Source organism: Perca fluviatilis, chromosome 23 (assembly GCF_010015445.1).
Source record: "Perca fluviatilis chromosome 23, GENO_Pfluv_1.0, whole genome shotgun sequence".
NCBI classification, from domain to species: domain Eukaryota; kingdom Metazoa; phylum Chordata; class Actinopteri; order Perciformes; family Percidae; genus Perca; species Perca fluviatilis.
In genome coordinates, this window is record NC_053134.1 from 27,653,252 (window position 1) to 27,674,571 (window position 21,320).

Sequence of the window (21,320 nt, forward strand, 5' to 3'; positions counted from 1 at the left end):
CCTCAGTTGGTGCATTCATGTGCTGAAGCTGAAACTTCAGAGATCTCAGACTATTTCAGTCTTTTCCTTTCATTTTCCCATCACTTTCATTCATCCCTTCTTTTCAATTCAATTCAATTTTATTTATAGTATCAAATCATAATCATTTTCCCCTCTTTCTTCATTTCTCTCCCTTTTTCTAGCCCTCTGTCTTATTTTTTCCCTTATAGCATTTCATTCAATTTCTTACCTGCCCTTTCTTGCCTTTTGCTTTTTCCTTCTTTCCTTTCCTCCTTCCTTCCATATTTTCCCTTCTTCCTTTCAATTTTTTCTTCACCTCCTTACTGCCGTCCTCCACTCCTTATTCCATTTTTTCCTTTCTTTCCCTCCTTCATTTCATCCTCGTTCCAACCCTCCTTTTTCTCTTGGTTTCTCCCTCTTCCCTTTTCTCTCGTTCTTCCCCTCCTGCCTTCCTTTCCTGCCCTCTTTCCTTCCTATTTCCCATCTTCCTTCCTTTCTTATCCTTTTCTTCCCTCTTTTGACCATTATTGCCACTGTTCATTACACCCCCAACCGGCCCGTCAGACACCGCCTACCAAGAGTCTGGGTCTGCCGAGGTTTCTTCCTAAAAGGGAGTTTTTCCTCGCCACTGTCGCAATAGCCACTGCTAATGCTTGCTCTTGAGGGAATTACTGTAATTGTTGGGGTTTTGGAATTTATAGAGTGTGGTCTAGACCTACTCTATCTGTAAAGTGTCTCGAGATAACTCTTGTTATGATTTGATACTATAAATAAAATTGAATTGAAATTGAATTGAATTTTTCTTTTTTTTTTGCTTCTTTCCCCCCTTTGTTTTCAACTAGATAATTATAACTTTTGTATTGTACCGTTCATGTTAATGCCAAACTAATATACAAATTTGTCTCAAACCTGAAAATTGTGTATCAGATATCAGTCATAGTAATTTAATCAAAGAAGGAAGAGCAAAAGGAGAGAGGAGGAGTCTTGTTTTATGTAACTCTACAGGGATGGGCATCAGCACACTCCATGATGTCCTGTCAATCATCCAAATGTTAGACTGTCAATTAAAGCCTGACAAATCCAAAACTATCCACTGTGTGCATCAGTCAGTACATGAGAGGGATTCTCATGTACATGCATGTGCAGTTAGAGGAAGACATTGTTAGGGGTTCTCAGAGAACCGCCAAAAGATGCTTTTTAGTTCTTAGCACCATTGAAAAATTGTGTTTAACAACCCAAAGTTGTGTCAAGTTGTTGCTTACTTTTTTCCAGTCAAAACTCTTACTATATAAAATGAATAAGCCTGGCAGGCAAGTAGTACTTTCATGCTTGGAAATTAGTATAATGTGTATCAGATTTATGGCCCTGGTTCTTGGCTATAAATAAACTGGTCTGTACATTATTGGTAATATAAATAATTAGCTGCTATTTGTAACTCCAAATCAGACACAGACTTTTAAAGCCCCCTCCCTCCTATTTGTAGTCTTTTTGTGGCTCTTTTTGGACAATCGATTGAATTTTTAACAACAAATTGTACAGATCACCTCCTACAGAGGTTATGATACTAACAAGCAAATTACCTGCCTTATCTGCCTGTGTCACCCCTGGCCACCCCTCTAGACCGATCTCTGAGCAATCCTAAAAGTCCAATGTGTGGGAATTTCTCCCATCTAGCATTGAGCTCATATATCACAGTTCAAAGTACGTTTTACAGCTATGGTAGCCTTCACGCTTTTTGTCTCTTGCTCTTTTCAATATCCTTTTTCTTTTTCTGGGCCAAGAAGAAGACTCCTGTTCCTGAAATTTGGATTTTGAATATACAGTATGTGGCCTTCCATGTTTCCTTCTTCAAACTTGCCGGGCCGGGAAGTGACGATATCCGTTAGCAGCATTAGCAGCACCTGTGAGTTTATCATGTGACAGCGAAAACGCGATAAGATGGTGCATGAATATGGAGCGTCTACCCCAGTTCATGCAAACGCAAATGTAAAATTTCAAGCCAATAGGAATACTGGCAACACAGATTTTGATAATGAACAACTAAACACGGTGGACCTTTAAGCAGTCACAAGGACTGCTGGAAAGGGGCACTAGGCATTTTAAATGAAAGGGAATAGACAAACCCCCACATCCAAGAATTATATAAATCCTTTCTTAATATACAGTAGATGTGGCATTTTCACTAATTTCCCATGATACAGCAGTTGATTTGCAAAAAGTACTTTTTTTTTGCAGATGCAAAATGTCCAAACTATTACCATTATTAAACTAACTAATTTAGATGACTTTGGAGCCTTGGTGGAGGTAATCATTCTCTAGTATGGTCACTTATTCACAAACTCCCTCATTTTCTTGCACAGTGTTTCTCACCTTCAGAGGGGCCATGGGGTCGATCTTGAACTTGTCTGGGAAAGCTCTGTTAAGCGCGAGATGGCGGGCGTGTATGTAGAACTGCAAATCACAAGTCAGCAGAGATGTACATCAAGTTTTTCTCCTTCGTTTTGAGATTTTTCAAAAGGCATTTTACGATTTTGTTACTAACTGCAACATGAAAAAGGAGACGGGTTAAAGGCAAAAGGGAATACACTAAAGAAGACTTCCTGTTTCTGTCCCAAATTTACATCCAGTAGAGGATTCAACTAAACTATGCTTGCTCTTGAACTTGTCTAGCACTCAACTTACAGTAAGTTGTCTTGACTACAGTTTATTCTCACACTGTACAGTAATGGTTTAAATGAAAATCTCCTTCTAAATGTATTCATGCATGCAGTTTTCTTTATTATTATGATTCATATCATGTGAACAAAGTATTCTGCTTGCTAGACGTTGTATTCTCTCCTCAATCAAACATAGATTTGGTGCTGGTGCAGCAGAAACAGACCCGTCCCAGGTATTTCCAGTCCAGCAGGTCAGACAGCCTCTCAGTTCGGTTCCGCTGGATGATGCGCTGACGCAGAGACTGCTGGCAGAAACTGAACATGAACTGGGTCAGCTGCTTACAGGACTCTTCAGGTGAACAGAACCGCCGGTCCACGATGTAAACGCCTGAGAGAGACAAGAGGGGAAGTAGAGGAGAGAACAGAGAAACACAGTATGTTGTGTGTGTGTGTGTGTGTGTGTGTGTGTGTGTGTGTGTGTGTGTGTGTGTGTGTGTGTGTGTGTCTGTGTCTGTGTCTGTGTCTGTGTGTCCGTGCGAATACCATAGGCAGCAGGGTCTGACACATGCTCCTCCATGAAGCAGCCGAAACCTGACAGGTTGGTGGTCACACTTGGAATGCCCATTACAGTACATTCACCTGGGGAAATACAACACAGCTCATAAAAGGGACAGTATTTGTATGTGTTGTACAGTTTATTGTCATGTTATTGGTATCATGTGACAAAATACAGTATATAGAAGCCCTTTTAAAAAGGTCCTCAGCTCTTTGGGCCACCAAGACTTGACCACCTAATGGCATTAAATAGTGTGCTGATTTATCATGAGAGCTGCTTAATTGTTAGAATACCAGCAGGGTGCATTGCATATACCAGTCCACTAGCTAATGATGCAGCTAAGTTTGATTAAAACACATTTCTTTTAAGAAAAATATCCAAATGCTTCTGGGTCTAAAAAGTGAAACCAATGCAGAAGTACCTTAAAGCTGCTTCTATCTAGTTTCCAGCAGGGAGCGACTCCACTGGCTCCAAAAAGAAGTCCGTTTCTATAGAAGTCTATGAGAAAATGAGTCTACTTCTCACTTGATTTATTACACCAGTGAACATTTTAATAATGAGTTTATGGCCTCAATCACTACAAGTCTTCTTCACTACAGCATGATATTCATTTTGTAAATTATGGTCCCATTTATTTTAAAAAAGACGATAAAGGAGGGGATGCTTTGGGGTGCGTGGCTAGATACTTCTTCATTTCTGGGAAAAGATGTCCCACTCACTTTAGTACTGGCCCACCCAAAATACAATTTCTGCCTAAGCAACTGGCATATACATAACGTTTAAGTCTAAGTCAGCTTACATAAGCTGCTTTATTGGAAAAGGGTCCTTTGGATATACAAAATAATGAAGTCTATGTCAGCTTCCATGGGCTGCCTTACAGCAAAAGTTGAGATTGCTGCACAAAGCATGTATGACACATTTCCATTAGTAATGCAGCACAACATGCATTGTGAGCCTTTACTGGCTTGCAGGCTTCATAGGCTCACAAAGGCTGCCTTATTGCAAAGGGTGAACTGGGTATACAGAATGTAGAAGCACTACTTGACATTGCCTCATGTGGATGCTGTAGAGATTTGTGTAACAACTGCAGTGCCTTTGTATTTCAGGAACATGAAGCATCTGTGTGTTTTGATACATGTGTACTGTGCATATTATGGGTTACAATGTGAGGTTACCAGGTGTGTATCCCCATGGTTCATAGTAGGAGGGGAATACTCCAAGGTTACAGCCACGGACAAAGTCCTCATAGTCCATCGGCAGCAGAGGACTGGTGGAGGACAGGAACTCAGGGTGGAAGATAATCTGAGAGGAGGACAGACAGGGTGACTTTTAGATATATAGAGTAGAAACACGAGGCTCTGGAAGTAAAAGAATTGTTTAGTAACCACTGGGACTTGTCATTAGATGCAGTATGTGAAACACTAAATATTTTAAACTTAGCTGTGGGTGGTTCCCAGAGGATGAACCCTAATGTGTTGGCACCTTTCAGCTATTACCATTCCCTCAGACCAAATGTTTCCTCTTGTACACATAACAAATAATACAAATAGGCAAATTGCCCTTACATTTTTCACGCTTTTCATTTCGACATTTCAAAAAGTTTAATTTATTGCCATTACTACAATTTTGTATTTGTATTACCGGAAGATGAATGTTTTGTAAAATAGTGGTGTCTGATGGGCCAGATGTTTGGCATGACATACAGCAGATATTAAAAAATAAACTAACTAACAACCAAATTGTCATGTTTGTACATAACGGATGGATTTGCTTCAACATTTGTAGATAGTATTTATGTTGTGACATCCTGACCTTTCCATTATCACTACTCTTCAGACAAACATTTCACCTGTATCTCAAAATTGGCAGATTGCCATGGAATTTACTGAACACAGCTATGCTCCCTACAACATCACTACTGCATTACAACCTAGTGAATGGTAAACAAATCTAGAACTCATTATATAGGCTTTCTTCTTTTCTTTTCTTTTTATGAAGTGATGAATAGCTGGCTTCTCTCCAAATAAACTGTGGCTACAGTGGCTATATGAAGTTAGCATTTCACTTGTTAAAATTGACTAATCTTACAGAACAATTAAAAACAAAACAAGTATTTTATTACTTTGATACGTGATGTGTTTGGCACTTAGTTTTGCAATAGTTGACAATCTATCTAGTTACAGTAAATCTACCAACAGACCAATCAACAAAAATATGTATTTATAAAAATAGCCCATAAATAGTCAGCTAAAGATTTGATTCTCTGCTGCACTTATCAGCAATGCTAACAGCAAAGTTGTTCTGTTGGCTGATTAGTCAGTCCATCACTTTGGTCCAGACTAACATATCTCAACATCTATTGGATGGATTGCCATGACATTATGAACAGACATTCCTGGTTCCTAGAGGATGTATCCTACTGGCTTTGGTGAATCCCTGATTTTTCCTATAGTGCTACTCGCGGGTCAGAGTTTTCACCTATCCTGTAAAATATCTGCACATCTACAAGACAAAACATTGTACTTGATCATCACCAGGCATCTCGTGACATTTCCCATAAATTGACTAAAGAAGAGAAAACAATGATGGTGAACAAATAAAAGAAGCACTAAGGATATGCTGTCTACCTTGACACGATCGTTCCTGGAGTTGAAGAGGCCGATGCGTCTCACGTTGGAAAGGATGGGATCTGTTGAGTCGTCCAGCATGTTGTGAGTGGTCACCGGAGGGAGGCTGTGTCTCTGCATACAGGTTTTGTTTAAAAGACGGGTCAGGTCAGTTTGGTCTCTGGATTGTTTGGAGTTTTCAATCACCACATTTCCATACCAGATAAGATATATGACATTCCAGATTAGATTTATATCATCATGTCAGTTTAAGGGGGTAAGGGTCCTGAATGATGTCCTGGTTTGATTTAAATCAATTTCCCTCAGGGATAGTAATGAATGAATGAATCAAGATGTCTTATATTGCACCTGGATTAAAGCCTGAAGCTCCTGTGAACACCAATCGACAATAAGTCTAGTTTCTCCTGAATCTATACATATGTGTCTGGATTTCCATGAATGTAAATGTTTGCATGGCTGCATTTCATATACTATATATTGTTATGGGAACAGGAATGGGAATAGGAACCAGGAATGTCTGTTCATAATGTCATGGCAATCCATCCAATAGATGTTGAGATATGTTAGTCTGGACCAAAGTGATGGACTGACTAATCAGCCAACAGAACAACTTTGCTGTTAGCATTGCTGATAAGTGCAGCAGAGAATCAAATCTTTAGCTGACTATTTATGGGCTATTTTTACAAATACATATTTTTGTTGATTGGTCTGTTGGTAGATTTACTGTAACTAGATAGATTGTCAACTATTGCAAAAATAAGTGCCAAACACATCACGTATCAAAGTAATAAAATACTTGTTTTGTTTTTAATGGTTCTGTAAGATTAGTCAATTTTAACAAGTGAAATATATATATATATATATATATATATATATATATATATATATATATATATATATGTATATATATATAATACACATACAAACACATATGCCTAAAGTGGGGTGAGGAGAAATGACCGAATGATTCAGTGGTCCGCGACTAGTAACCTTTCAGAATGTGATTCTGAGAGGTATTGATCGCTGGGGCATTATCTAAACCGAACAATATCGGATTATTGTCTCACACCACATTAAGACACAAAACAAAACCAGTGACGCTTCATTTCATATTGACATTTCCTTGAAAGGAACTGTTAATTCACAGGAAGTTTCCTGAAGAAGACGAATCTTGAACTAATAGTATGGACTATCAACCGGTACACTTCTTTAACTGCTATCATTACCCAGGGGGCCTCTTGGTCAGTGCACAATAGGTTTACTGAAATTGCAAAAATGTGAAATGTGTATACAAGCCACATACAATTCAACATATACAGAGAGAGAAGTTCAATAATACATAATAATGAATGAACATTTACTTTTTTTAAAATAGTAATTTTTTTTAAAAAAAAAAAATATCAAAAAAAAAAAAAAAAAAAAAAAAAAAAAAAAAAAAAAAACCCAATTACCAAGCTACCAATGACAGGAAAAGACACAATTAGGAAATTACAAACATAAAATAATATCAAAACCATTATTTAATGGGGTGAAACACTGGCTTAGATGGCTCAGATAAGGTTGCAAATGAATTTGATCATTATGGATAGAGACTGGAGTCAGACACTCTTGTTTAAAATCTGTATAGATGAACACATGGGGGATATGATGGATGGTGTTAATGAAGGGGTACTTCAAATCTTCTAAGGCTGTAGGGGTTCATCAGACAATAAAGGTTGCGGAGCACTGTTCCAGTTAATACAAACACTTAAAGCTTTAGTGCGTAACTTTTAGATATTAATGAACGTCCGTTACATTCAAGCCGTTGCCAAATGAGTTGCTACAAAGCTAATTAAGACTATCAGCTCCACACAACTCTCTCTGTATATCTCAGTAGGACTGTGTTCAGAAGATTGTGGCGTCCGGTGACTTTCGCACGCAGAAACTCAAGTGAACATAACGACCTCTTCTGAAGAGTCCATCATGTTTTTTAATCCTCCGTATCCTCCTTGGCTACTAGCAACTGTGTTAACTTGAAGTTAAAAACAAGTTAATTTCGAGGGATTCCTGGGATAATGTGATGTCTGTTATATCTTGTTGTATTCATGGTACTGTATTTTCTGTGAACATTTAAACCTTGTAACTCTGAGTTTAAAAGGGACTATAGAAATCTGGTTTACTTGCTACTACAAAAAAAATAGATAACCATCACAGTTGTGTGGTTAAAGAGTAACTGAACATAAAATCAGAGAGAAACAAACAGGTACTGTAAAGCTCTCTATGGGTTCAAACTCTCAAATATGTCTCAAATACAATCTTTTGAGTAGTATTCCATAGTCAGGTAGTATTAAAATTACTTGGAAAATCCACCCATCCTTTGGTAAGCGGGTTATCTATTATTTGTCCCTCCCCTCTGGTCACATCACAAGGAGTGATAACAGGCGTTTCCTGACATCATTGAGGGGAAAATAGTAAAAAAAAAATAGGAATAGCAAAAATAGGAATAGCAATTTTTCTATGGATGTTGATACGAGATGATTGTGGAATACCAGAACTCTAGAGGAAAACTCTAGTTTGTGTGCTAATTTGACTAGGTAACAAATTGGTTTGGGAATATGCACCACTAGGCTTAATCACAATATCAACTGACATGATAAAAATGGTTTGTTGTTTAACTAATGTTGGGACCCTGTCTTGTAGAGTGGCCCAGTGTCAACATATACTTTTAAGACATGTTTGATTAAACATGAATTTTTCTTTCTTCTTTATAGCGATTTTTTTCTCCCTCCTTCCTTTCCACCTTTATACATTCATAAATTTTGTTCTGCCAACTACTCACCTTATTTACAATTTACATTGTCTAGATATACATTAACACTCACCACATAGGCCTACTGGTAACCGCATAGGATATGTCTTTATATCTGGCTGACTTTGCACAGCATCTTTTGTCAGTCCAGTCTTATCCTATACGATATGTAGGCCTACTGTTGTTCATAGTCTTTGTTTGAATGTTCTGAGGTGACAGCTCTGTCTAATCACCCACTCTGTGATGTTCTGTCTTGTTCAAGTATTTGATTTTTCATTTTTGCAAAAATAAAAAAAGAGTTATGGAAAAGAACAACAAACAACTCAAAAAGATGCCAGTATTTCTTTACAGAAGAAACAGAAGAAGAGAAAAGCGGCAGTACCTGAGTGGCGTAGATGGCTCTCTTCATAATAGTGAAGTCGTCTCGATCCAGAATGGAGTTCATGTCAGGGATCTGCCCTCTGAGGACAGAGCAAACAATAAAACACAAACATAGATCATGCGTAATCATAATTCATCACAGAGAACCAGTGTTGATGCGTAATCATAATTCATCACAGAGAACCAGTGTTGATGCGTAATCATAATTCATCACAGAGAACCAGTGTTGATGCGTAATCATAATTCATCACAGAGAACCAGTGTTGATGCGTAATCATAATTCATCACAGAGAACCAGTGTTGATGCGTAATCATAATTCATCACAGAGAACCAGTGTTGATGCGTAATCATAATTCATCACAGAGAACCAGTGTTGATGTTACAGTGCCCATTTACTTACTTTAACAGAGCATCATACAGTTTTTTACCAAACTTCTCCTTCACAGTGTGAGCTGTATCCCTGTGAAAGTCAAAAGGAAACCTTCTTTAAAATTGTACCTTTTTATTTACCATTTACCCATTAACTTCACCAGCATTGGGATGACATCAGTAGTAGTGATTTTGAAGGACCATTGTGTATGTTTTTAGTCTAGAGATTCAAAAAATGTGGAACTGGAACATTGCCTGTAAGATCCCCAAACCAAACGTGGTTTATATATCTGTTTCCTGAGCTGCCACTGCTACAATACAACAATTGGTGGGCTTGCAAATAGCAGGTATCACATTTTCTTCAAAGATCACTCACAGGCAAAGAACACAGGCTACACCGTCCTGCAACCGCGAGAACTGCACCTGATTGGACGAACACTTCACTCGTAGGCTATTAACTCCTGAATTTCAAAACGGACCAACATGGTGGCTCGTTTGAAAAATTTCTCCTATTTTACGAAAATAGTTCACCAAGATGTAAAAAACATTTTATGTGAGATATAAGCTGCAGTTTCTTCATTTTAGATCGTCAACAGTCAGTTTAAAAGATTCTCGTGAGTTTTCCAGAGAAGGGCGAGTCGAGCTGGACGCCCCTGATTTGTACAAAGTAGCCTGGATTCAACTTTATGCAAAAGAGTAGCAACTCAATGTCCCACTTCTAGAAAGTGGCTGCAACGTTACCAAAATGCGTTGCATTGTTGTTGTGACAAATGTTCATCATTCCATGGACGCTGAACAGTGGGGATGGGGGATAGGTTCCAAACAAGTTAAAGTTGAATGCAGAATATTTGTTATGTCCATAGTTATTATTAAGCCTTTTATTCAGCGAATCCTACAGCATGGATGACAACAGTACGGTACCGAGGCAAATGTGAGGCCCTACACTAGTGGTAGTCGCATTTCAACTGAGAACAGACCGGATGTTTCAATAAAGTTTTGGACAACCAACTGTTTCCCCTTGACCTTTTTTGAAACCCTAATTGAACCTTTAGCCAGCTCTACATGTTGTAACAAACTGCTAGATTGTGATTGATCTTGTATAGCAGGCGTCGGCAACCTTAGACACGCGTGCCGCCATGGGCACGCGGGACCTTAACCAATGGCACGCTGGCAATATGTGTGCAAGAGAGTTATTGATGTGTTGAAATCATAGTTGAAATGCTGAAGCACTCTCTCATCCGCATGCCAAATTACAACGTTCCCAGTTGCGCAACCTGTTATTTACGGTAGTTTGATTGACTCATATCTCTTACTGGGAACAATACAAAGGATTACCAACGGCCGCTGGAGCAGGTGAACTAACGTTAGTCTTGTTACTGTGAGTAGGCTACATTAAAACCTTCGTGAGTTAAAAGCCAATACTTATCAATGCACTCACCTGTGTAGACCGGCATAAACATGTAGAAAGCGATATTTCAATCTGCTCAGTACACTCTTGTCCACCGCGCTGTTTTACCAAACACAGCTCTAGTCTGCAAATAGCACATTTTTACAAAACAAGCTAAAACAAACGCTGTCGGTTTGTAGTCTGTTTATCTTAGCTTGCAGGGAATCTTGAAATTTGGACAAATTCTATAAACTTAAGCTGGCTGAAGAAACCATCCTCTCCGCTGGAGCGGTAAATATGGACGCATTATAATACCAAAACAAATACATGTGGCTACTTAATATGCACGTGAATGACGCAATCGTTATGTTTGTGTACTTCATTCGTGATAATGATGCTGGTTGTGTTATTATTATTTTTGCCATAGTATCGTTTCATTGAAAATGAGGCATACAGGACCTGCTTAATCCCATGCTTATACCATTCATCATTAAAGCTGGGCTTTTCCACTCAACTTTTCGCTTCAGGCTCTTTGACAGTGATATTTTTGTCAGCCCATTTTCCACCAATCAGGACGCTGCATACTAAAACCATGTTTCCATAATCATACTAATAATATACAGTAATAATAATTACAAGGTCCTGATTATGAGAAATAAATATTATCAAATGTTGCTATGGAATAAAATTACAGATTCCCTGGATATTACATTTTGATGTGATGTCATAATTAAACTTAAAGTGATGGTTCGGAGTAATTTCACCCTTTGCACCATGACCTCGAGCCAAACACCCCCCCAGAAGCTTTTTTCACCTGGGTCTAACATTGGGAGAGTTAGCGTAGAGTAGCGTTATCAGCTGAATAGCTTAGCGCAGGAGCTAATGGATCCGAAGTATCTCTTAACATTACCCCACTAATAATGCCAGAAATGATACCAAACGTCTACAGTAGTACAAATAGGTTATGTACTCATAAAACGATGGATTGGAAAGTTTGTAAGTACACCAGAAGTTTATGTAAATAACACTTGCCTGCTGGCTTCTGCTCTCTGCTGTTGTGTTGTTGCTGCTGTGAGACGAGTGCTTAAATTAGATCTACAATTACACCACCGAAAGAGATGCAACAAAAATATTTTTTAATTTAACTTATTTTTTAAAGTAAGTACTGTAGAATAACTAGCAGGAGACAAGTAATAATTGAGGTAAGTTTGGAGACATTACCTTATTTAATCATTAAATTAATAAATATTTTTGTTGCATCTCTTTTCGGTGTTGTAATTTGTAGACGGCCCTAAGCACTCTTACTGCCCGGTAGTAACAGCAGCAGCAGCAGCAACAGAGAGCAGAAGAGAGCAGGCAAGTGTTCATAAACTTCTGGTGTACGTTCAAACTTTACAATCCATCGTTTTATGAGAGCATAACCTATTTGTACTACTGTAGACGTTTGGTATCATTTCTGGCATTATTAGTGGGGTAATGTTAAGAGACACTTCGTATCCATTAGCCCCTGCGCTAATCTATTCAGCTGATAACGCTACTCTAGCTAACTCTCCCAATGTTCGACCCAGCTGAAAAAAGCTTCTGGGGGGGTGTTTGGCTCGAGGTCATGGTGCAAAGGACCCTAGGGTGAAATTACTCCGAACCATCACTTTAATGTTGACATGGCACACTAATAAACAAGAAATTTTGAAAAGGGCACTTCATATCAAAAAGGTTGCCGACCCCTGTTATATAGTAAACCAACATTGGCCATAAATGTTTTTTTAACTATAAAGCAATAATGATGAGAGTTGATGAGTTTTTTTTTTATCCATGATTTTCAATGTTTGCTTACACTATGAAGTGGTTGCATTAATGTACGATTTGTCTGAGACCAGATTGTAATGCAGTATGAAAAATTTTACAATATCATTGCATGCATGTACAATTTTGCTTCATCTGTACTCTATTTGATTTAGATCTAAAATTAGCAAGGTTATGCTTTATTGTTTTTGAATTTTTTGAAATTTGTTTTAAGAAGGTTATCATCTCTTTATGTTGACATTGGACTGTTATGCAAACCACATGAGGGCATACCAGAGCTGCTTGCGTACTGCCTGTCCCTTCAGTGACTCCACATTGAAGTTATTGGTTTTAGCTGGCATGATGAAGAAAACTACCACTGTCATATCATTTCTGTGAACCTGTGGATAGAGCGAGAAAAGGAAAAAGGGGAACAGGATGAAGGTTTTGGACATGAATGCATGCTGAAGAATACACACTTATCCTTCTCATTACACGGTCAAAATTCTTTTCAAAGTTTTTACAACTTTTGCACATGTAATGCATACAGCAGAGCACTGAATGCAAAAGACTAAAGGACCTTACCCGCAGTAGGTAGTTGAGTCTGGACAGTGATTCAAGGAAAATATCAGCTCCTTTGTTGGAAAATTCATAGCGTCCAGCGATAAAGAAGAAGAGGGTTTTCTCCAGGTTGAAGTCCAGATGACTACCAGAAGGAGATGAATTGAGAATTACAAATCAGGTTTAAAAGGGACACTACTCTCGACTCAAGAATAGGGATACACCGATATGACTTCGAAAGCTGATCCGATGCCAGTGTTTAATTAATAAGCTGTATACCTCACTGTGTGGAAGTAACTGGGATCATTCTTTGATGTGTAGGGCAACATCATTAGAAGTACACCTGAATGCGCCATGAGCTGACGAAGTCCTGTAGCTCAAATGTAATGGGCCCTATCTTGCACTCAGCGCAATTGCCTTTGTACACCAACGCATGTATCATTCCTATTTTGCACCCGACGCACAGCGCACTTTTCCCTCCACAGACGCACGTTGGTAAATTAGGGAATGTATTCTGATTGGTTTATTGCACGTTACGCCCAAACCACACCTATGAGTGATGTAGCTACCTCAGACCAACCCATTTTAGATTTGCTTTGGGCGCAAGACTCAATTATCCCGCCGGCATAATAGCAACTGCGCCCGAGATCCGCCTACAAAGCTACCTGCGTTTCACGTTTGATACTTGTGTTTCAGATCGTTAAAATAGGGCCCAATAGCTTCTGTTGTTTGTTTACATTAGTCCCTTTTGCAAAACTGGTGACTTCGGGGCATGGATGTGTAATAATAACGGATACCTGATCCCAAAATGGCGCCTATTCAGTTCAATTAGAATTGCTCGCATGATGCATTCGCCACGTTCCTAAGTTTCTGGGTTTACTTCTGTGATATGCGGCCCACTGAACATGTGCAGTAGGGTTTCTCCCACTGGCCCAGCCCGCGAGTTCCCAGACAGCCCAAAGACTTTATATTGTGGTAACGTCACCGTTTTTTTTTGTAAATCACTGGCTAAAATGTATAAAAAGTATATATGGATGAACAATTTATATAAGAAATAGTTATAATCAACTTTTTTTGCGGTTTGAGGTGTCCTGTCAACGGTTTTACAGATGTCTCTTTTACAATTGTGGTCCACGGAGTGCATTTTGGGTCACATTATTATTATACATCCATTAGCAGGGGGATTTTTATAGTTTTGTTGTTTCTCTGTCATTTTCTGGCGTTGGCCATGGTGTCTGGAAAAGGGCAGCAGCAGGTTATAGGTAATGACATCACCCTATGTCTTTAGCTGCATGTTACCAGCCGGTAAGCTATGCCGTGTCATATATGTGTTGTTGTTTTTTTCAGATGAGTGCAACTATGCAGGGGTGGAGTGAAAAAAAATATATATATAAACAATTGGCCCCATTGTCACCGATACCCATTCCAGCTAATTGGGTCAATCCAAAATCCAATGCATCCCTAGTCAAGACTTAATTTTCTAAAGTAGATTGTTTCAGACAAAATGTGAATGGCCCTCTCCTGTAATGGAAAATTCAAAATTGATGGCTCCCAAGTAAAATAAAAACACTGGGCTACCTCTACATAAGATGGCTCAAAACTAAATTAATAAACTCCACCCACCCATAGAAGTGTCCTCTGACAAACTCCTGGATGCGGGCCTTGCTGGTGGAGTGCAGGTTTTGAAACTCATGCATGGCCGAGAACTTCTTCACATTCAGCCCATTTGGTGTCACCACATCTGTACCATCAACACAGCAATAGGAGAGATTTAGTTTCAAGTTATTTATTGTCATGTAGCCTACACAACAATTCCAGAGAAGCAGTCTACACCTGTAGATAGTAGCCTGTATAATTGCTTTGGTTATCCTTGATGCACACATGGTTTAGACCATTGCACAAGGGGGTCCATAAGAAATTTAACAAAAAATAAAAATGTAAACACATGTAGATGCCATAATAGGGAGGTGTGTAAAATAAAAAAAACTTTAATTAAATTCCAGACATTATGTACATGTTCAGCCTCACAAGCCAGACCCACTGCTGCAGCTGATAAGTGATCAAAACGTTAACTACAGTACCGAAATAGAGCCAGAACTTTTTTACCATTTGGTCAAGTGTCTCAAAGAGAGAGGAAAAAAAAAAACTCATGTATCCTACATGTGAACATCTCTTGTCTCTGAGACCCAGAGCACCAGTCAGCTCACAGCGGGGTCTTTGAGCAGGACTGGCCGGCCAGATATCTAGCTACTCCAGCAGAGCTAGCTGGCGTCAAGCAGTTTTTGGAGCTTCTACACGCCGAAGCAAATTTTTTATTTGCCATACATTTTCATAACACTGCCCATATTTGACATCTACACAAGCTATGTTTCCATCCACAGGTTTTTATGCGAATTAAGTGATATTGAATGAAAAATGGCTTGTGGAAACAGTATAATTTGATTGAATTTCATGAATATTGACTCAAAGTTTATACGTTCGGTCTCATCGGATTTTCTCTTGATTTACAGCTTATATGATAAACGCTGATGGAAACGTTATTTGCCGAATAAATAATGAATTGCGATACAGTTTTAGGTCATTTGATGGTTGAACAGATGCACCTGTACAGGTCAGAAGTGGTGAAGACCGCGCGTCCAATGCGCACTACAGGGAGTGCCGACGCAAATGTGCCTTAAGATGCAACGACAGTCTACTACAGCCTGTAGTACGATTGATGGCCAGCCCTTTCTATTGATAAAATCCCTGCAGCCTTCAGCAGGGGGTCTAATCACGGTCTTGTTGACCCCAAACATTTCACCTACTACTCTGTACTCTGGGAGGGCCATGGTTTATCTGGGTCAAGGGACGGGCCAATAAAATTACACAACAGGTCAAATCCGAAAATGCTTCAACCAAAGGGTTTGCGTTAAGTGTCTCTAAACCACGACCTTCCAACAGTTTGGAGCGCTCTCGTTCCCACACCACAGGCCGCCACTTTGTCGTCGGGCATTTACGTACATCTGCATCATAGCATCATCATAGCTTATATGTCTCTATCAGTTGGCACATAAGCACTATTATAAATTGTGCAATATGAATCATTTCTAGGTTGATGGCGCGATCCATTGTGTCTGGCAAAACTTTGTAGCAAACGTCTGCTTGAATGTTATGAGATTCAGTGCAAAATGAATGGAAACACCTTAAAATGTCTCAAATCAATTCAATATACCAATTTGTCCACAAAAGAGCATGTGACGTCATTACGCACAGGTTTTTATTCGCTTGAAAGCCGTTGGAAACACACTTTCACCAGCTTTATTCACTTGAATTCTTTTACCGAACTTCAGATAATTCGATTGACAAGTGGATGGAAACTAAGCTAACAAGTAATTTCTCAAACATTCTGTTAGGTTGTAAAAAGTTAAACCATTGGTGATGTCTGATAAAAATGTACTTTTAGTTGAATGAACACTGTAGCTGGAGGAAGCAATTCTTAACAATTGGTGAGCCCCGACGTGGATTTTTGGAGGACAAAAGGAAAAAGGCGTATTGAAAGACTGGATCATGGTGACTTGCTGAATTTTCACATGGGCCCAGACAACTGAGTGGTGAGCAGAAAACCTGTTTTTATCAAAACACTGCAGAGCTTATATAGGAAACGTTTTAGATGTGAAAATTCAGCAGCATCACTCGTAAGTCTATTAAAATCTGTAAAAGTAATTGAAAAAAGTAATGCCAAATTGAAAACTACGTTGAAGGCGATAGCTCAAAAGCAATTGGTTGATTGTGTGTGTTTGTATGGTTGTGTAAAGCTTAAAAACCTGCACAGAAGGTCCATGGGAGTTTAAAAAAGCCTGCGAGGAAGGTCCATGGTTATAGTGCACTAGAAGCCCACTTTTATGTGGCCAGGTTTAGAATCCTGTTAAATTTTTAAATAAAAAGACCTAAATGGGGCGACAGAATAAGTTTCTGTGAGGAACAAAGAATAAGTCTTTTTAAGCCAGTTTTAACAAACTGTGAGATTGTGGGAACTGGTGTACCATCATCACGGTGACGACCGGGTGCTGTGTCCCAGATTAATGCTTCTCATTTCTTGCTTTTGTTACCTAATGTTAGAAAAGCCTGCACGGAAGGCCAGAAGTTTTCCAAAGTATCTTGCCCTGAGAGTGTTAATTTCTTTGAGGGCACAGGAGGGAAAATGCAATTTTCTTTCTGTGTTACTTAGTTTAAAAAAAATAATAAATAAAAAACCTGCACGGAAGGTCAAAGGTTTTAGTCTCTCGACCTAAGAATTTTTGGACATTCTTTTGAGTGCACAAAAGCAAAACGCCGTTCTGTTGTTTTGTAGCTTAGTTTAATAAAACCTGCAACAGAAGGTATAAACCTACAAGGAATTAACGCCGTTTTGTTTAGGTGTAGCTTAGTTTAATAAAAAGCCTGCAACAGAAGGTAAAAACCTGCAACGGAAGGTTTGGTTCTGAGTTAAAAGATGAAAGAATCGAGGTCACAAGAGTGATCATAGTCGGTGAAAATAGGAAACAATTAAATATAGGGTTGTACATAGCCTACTGTAAATATTTTTGAAATAGAATTGTGTTTGAATTTGAGTCCGCGGCAGCGACTTGTGCAGTGTTTTTATAACTTCATTGTAAATAAGATTGGGTTGTTTAAATTGAGAGCGTGCAACTCAGCGTTTGTGGACGTCTTAAGATAACAGGCGCAGTGTGGTTGTGGACTAATTGTGGATATTTGTTTGTGGTGAATTGATAGCATTGAGGATTCCATTCCATTTCATTTTGTTTCTGTTTTAATTTTTTCATTGTTTCATTTTTACGAAGTCAAGGATAGACGATTTAACATCATGGCAGAACCAGTCACGCCACAACACTACCCCATGCGGCACCAGAGACCGCACAAAAGAGGACAGTATAAGGGTAGACCAAGAGGATTCCCTGGCTGCTTCACTTGAGGGCAGCTTACACACTGGGCCAGAGATTGTTCTATCAGGGGTCCCCCAGCACAAATACCTTATGATTACAACAGACAATTGATATGTTTACAGACAAACAAGAGCCTTGAATTAACTGAAGAAAACATACAGAGAATGCAGGAACAGGCAAGCCTCTGTGAGCAAAACCAGTGGCTTTTAAAAGGTGCAAAAAAGTCAGAACAAGGTCTTTGGAGATCGCATGATGGCCGCTTGGTGGCAACTGCAAAACTCTGTCATTTGTTAAATAACTGAAAAAAGTGCAATGCTTAACAGAGGAGGGAGCTTCTACAACTGCCAGGGCTGCCCACAGATAGCTCAGTGTTGGATTTGTAGGAGATAAGAGCAGCAGATAATAAGGACTCTCACTAATTTTACTCAAGTTCTTCTTCACAAGTCCAAATCTGTCACCGGAGCACCACAGAACGACACCAACTCAGGACAGGCCTCCTCCCAACCTAAAAGTGGAGGTTAGAACTAATTTGACCACGCTGTGAACAAAAAGTAGGTTTTGATTGGCATAATGATGAATTATGAATAGACACAGCCACCCAGAAAAAAATGCTTCTGGTAGTTTGGGAAACTCATTCAAGAACCCTTTTTGAATTTTGTCCCACAGTTATCTCATTTGATTTGAACCAAAAGTTTTACCAGTAAAACAGAATGGAGTATGAACTGAGTAAAATTAAAATGTAATCAAATGATTAGTTTCATTTGATTACATTTCCTGTTTGTGTTTAGTGTTGTCTTATAGGGACAATATGTCTTATTGGGAATACCTTAGTCTTAGATTTCTTTAAACTTTAAATCCATTTTTTCTGTCTAAATACATTAAGATTCAGTTATTCTTCCAACAAACAAACTCTTTCAGCAGTGTCTCTTGTGTTAATGAAGGACTGTCTAGGAGACACAGGGGTTTTCACACCTCATTCAATGCAATAGATGCAGACAGATTTCCTGAGTGAATGATTGAATCATTGTCTGAACTATTAGATATGTTCCCCCATGCCAGAATATTTTGTAATTGAAATAAGGGATTAATCATTATATTCTAAGTAGGTTACTGGATTTTGAGTTTGTTTTTCTTCTGCTACATTTTTAATACATTTTACTCTGATCCTTCTGTTATTTTTTCTTTTCTTTTACTTTTTGGTTTTTTGCATTGAGTAGGATTGTGTCTGAGTGATTGATAAGCCCATTGCAAGTCAAAACAGAAGCTGTTAGAATTGTTTCACACATTCTTTTAAGTCACACTCATGAAACAAAGACAAAAGGTGCTTTTGTTTGAATTTACACTCTCACCGATGTGACTCCCCTATTCTACCTGGGAAGACAGTCCAATGGGGGGTGGAGATAAGTTTAGCAGTATGGAGAAATAAATTGAGGTGCTTTAAGCAATTTAACATTAGCTACAATTGTAACAAAAAGAATTTAAGATTCCTAGGGGATTTTCAATGGATAATTTGATAGATGCATATTTGGCATTTTTGTGCATCTTGACTCAAAATTGGTTTGTTTTTCACTAAAAATGATAAATAGCAGGTACATGAAGATAAATTCATTATATTTTTAAGCATTCTGATCTTACTGTAGCTAATCTTCTTCCACTATTTTTTGTTTTGTTGGTTTTTATTCTTTGATGTTGCTGATGATGTCTCTGAAAAATCATTGGGTTAAGAGAGTCAAGGTAGTAGCTTTTCCATTGATATTTCTTTATGGTTTGTTGATTTTGTATTATTTTTATTCCCTAGTTTGTAATATTTTGTTAAAAAATAAATAAAAAATGGGGGGAGATCTGAGGATTTGTAAAGCTCCTGTGCTGGCCACGCAGAGTGCTATGCAAATCTTCTTTTCAGGGTATGGAGCACAAAGTGACACGTGACTGACATTTATTTGCTCAAAAAATAGCAATTTGCAAAATGTTTAAAGTAATAGTAAAAGATCAATCACGCAGCCCACTCCCCCATTGAGAAAGAAAATTGTCAAGTTTTTATTTTTGTTTTTATTTGAATATGTTTTTTTAATTGATATGTATGTTTTCAATGGACTCATGACTTTTTGGGATCATTTATTGTGTTGTCTTAAGGACTTTGGAAAACACAGATGACAATGGGAACATTTCTCCTCCCATGAGAAATTAATGGACAAATCAAGGACAAACTATCAAATTGTTTCTTCTTCCTTGTTTTCACACCTAGACATTGCCCAACAATGAAAACAATAATATGACTTTTCGCAAGGCAGTGTCTCGGCTTGTCACAGCCATTTTATTCACAGGTGAAAGCAGCCTCCAGATTCCTGCTGATGAAGTCATTCAGCCTGATGACTTCATCTGTTCAAGGGGTCCAGGTCCAGGTGGACAGATTCATACTAAGTGCTGCTGGACACCAACACTGCAGTGGCGTGAAGGACGCATCACAAGGATCCAGGTTCACATTCCAACAACAGTCCAGCAGAGTGTCAAGGGGAGTCCGGGTTCAGACGCCGACGGAGAGAACCAGCGGTGCTGACTTCTGCTGACTTCCTGCGTGGTTTCCTGACAGGGCAAGGAGACTGGATCCCACCCCCTGACCCTGGGCCTGCTGACACACCAAAAAAGCTAAGGATGGCTTTTTCCTACAGGATGTAACGCTCGAATACCAGCACAGCAAGAAGGACACCAACGCCAACAAGGGGAGCGAGGAGAATTGGGTCAGCGGTAAATCCACAAGGAGACCCTGGGCTCCCCACTGATCACCTTCCAGTCAACTGTTAAAGGGCCAAAATGTTCAGCCAATTCTTCGGTCAGAAAGGATAAGGACATTTCTTACAGAAGCTGCAGCTGAGCTGACGCACAAATGTGATGTCATGGGAGCACAATAGCCTGCTAGGGTTTTTGATGACGTTGCCGCCTGGTGCGGGGTGCATGAGAATGAACCAGCAGCAATCTGAGATTTTGTCCCCAGAGACATTCTTTCCACATTGGACAAAATTGAACATAAAACTTTCAAAAATCTGGACTTCAGATTCCCCATACTGCAGCTTTTGCAACAATGGACATTTCTGTCAGCTGCTCTCTGTGCTTTCACATAGCTACACCATTTCCCCAGATTTGCTATTGAATAGATTTCAACCCATTTGATTGCATTACAGATTTGAGACTAGTTATTACTTGTGCAGTATTTGAAGTGCAGTGTGGAAAGTTGAATTTGGTTTTGATTTCTAAGATGTTTTCCCTTCCATCGTCTTTACCTGGTCAACAG

At 38.9% G+C, this 21,320-nt stretch overlaps 1 protein-coding gene across 4 annotated transcripts in view; it reads right to left on the bottom strand.

Annotated features, from left to right (window-relative positions):
* Positions 1–21,320, bottom strand: part of gys2 (glycogen synthase 2) — a 42,022-nt gene that overhangs the window by 2,549 nt on the left and 18,153 nt on the right. For 3 of the 4 annotated variants that reach the window (XM_039791018.1, XM_039791017.1, XM_039791016.1), the window contains 10 exons: positions 14,733–14,850; positions 13,134–13,254; positions 12,843–12,949; positions 9,411–9,470; positions 9,011–9,089; positions 5,841–5,954; positions 4,389–4,515; positions 3,201–3,296; positions 2,882–3,045; positions 2,371–2,451 (listed from right to left, as the gene is read on the bottom strand). In XM_039791018.1, coding sequence (XP_039646952.1) covers positions 2,371–2,451; positions 2,882–3,045; positions 3,201–3,296; positions 4,389–4,515; positions 5,841–5,954; positions 9,011–9,089; positions 9,411–9,470; positions 12,843–12,949; positions 13,134–13,254; positions 14,733–14,850 — 1,067 coding nt within the window. The remainder of the gene's footprint in view (positions 1–2,370; positions 2,452–2,881; positions 3,046–3,200; positions 3,297–4,388; positions 4,516–5,840; positions 5,955–9,010; positions 9,090–9,410; positions 9,471–12,842; positions 12,950–13,133; positions 13,255–14,732; positions 14,851–21,320) is intronic. The other variant, XM_039791019.1, reaches the window with a different exon arrangement.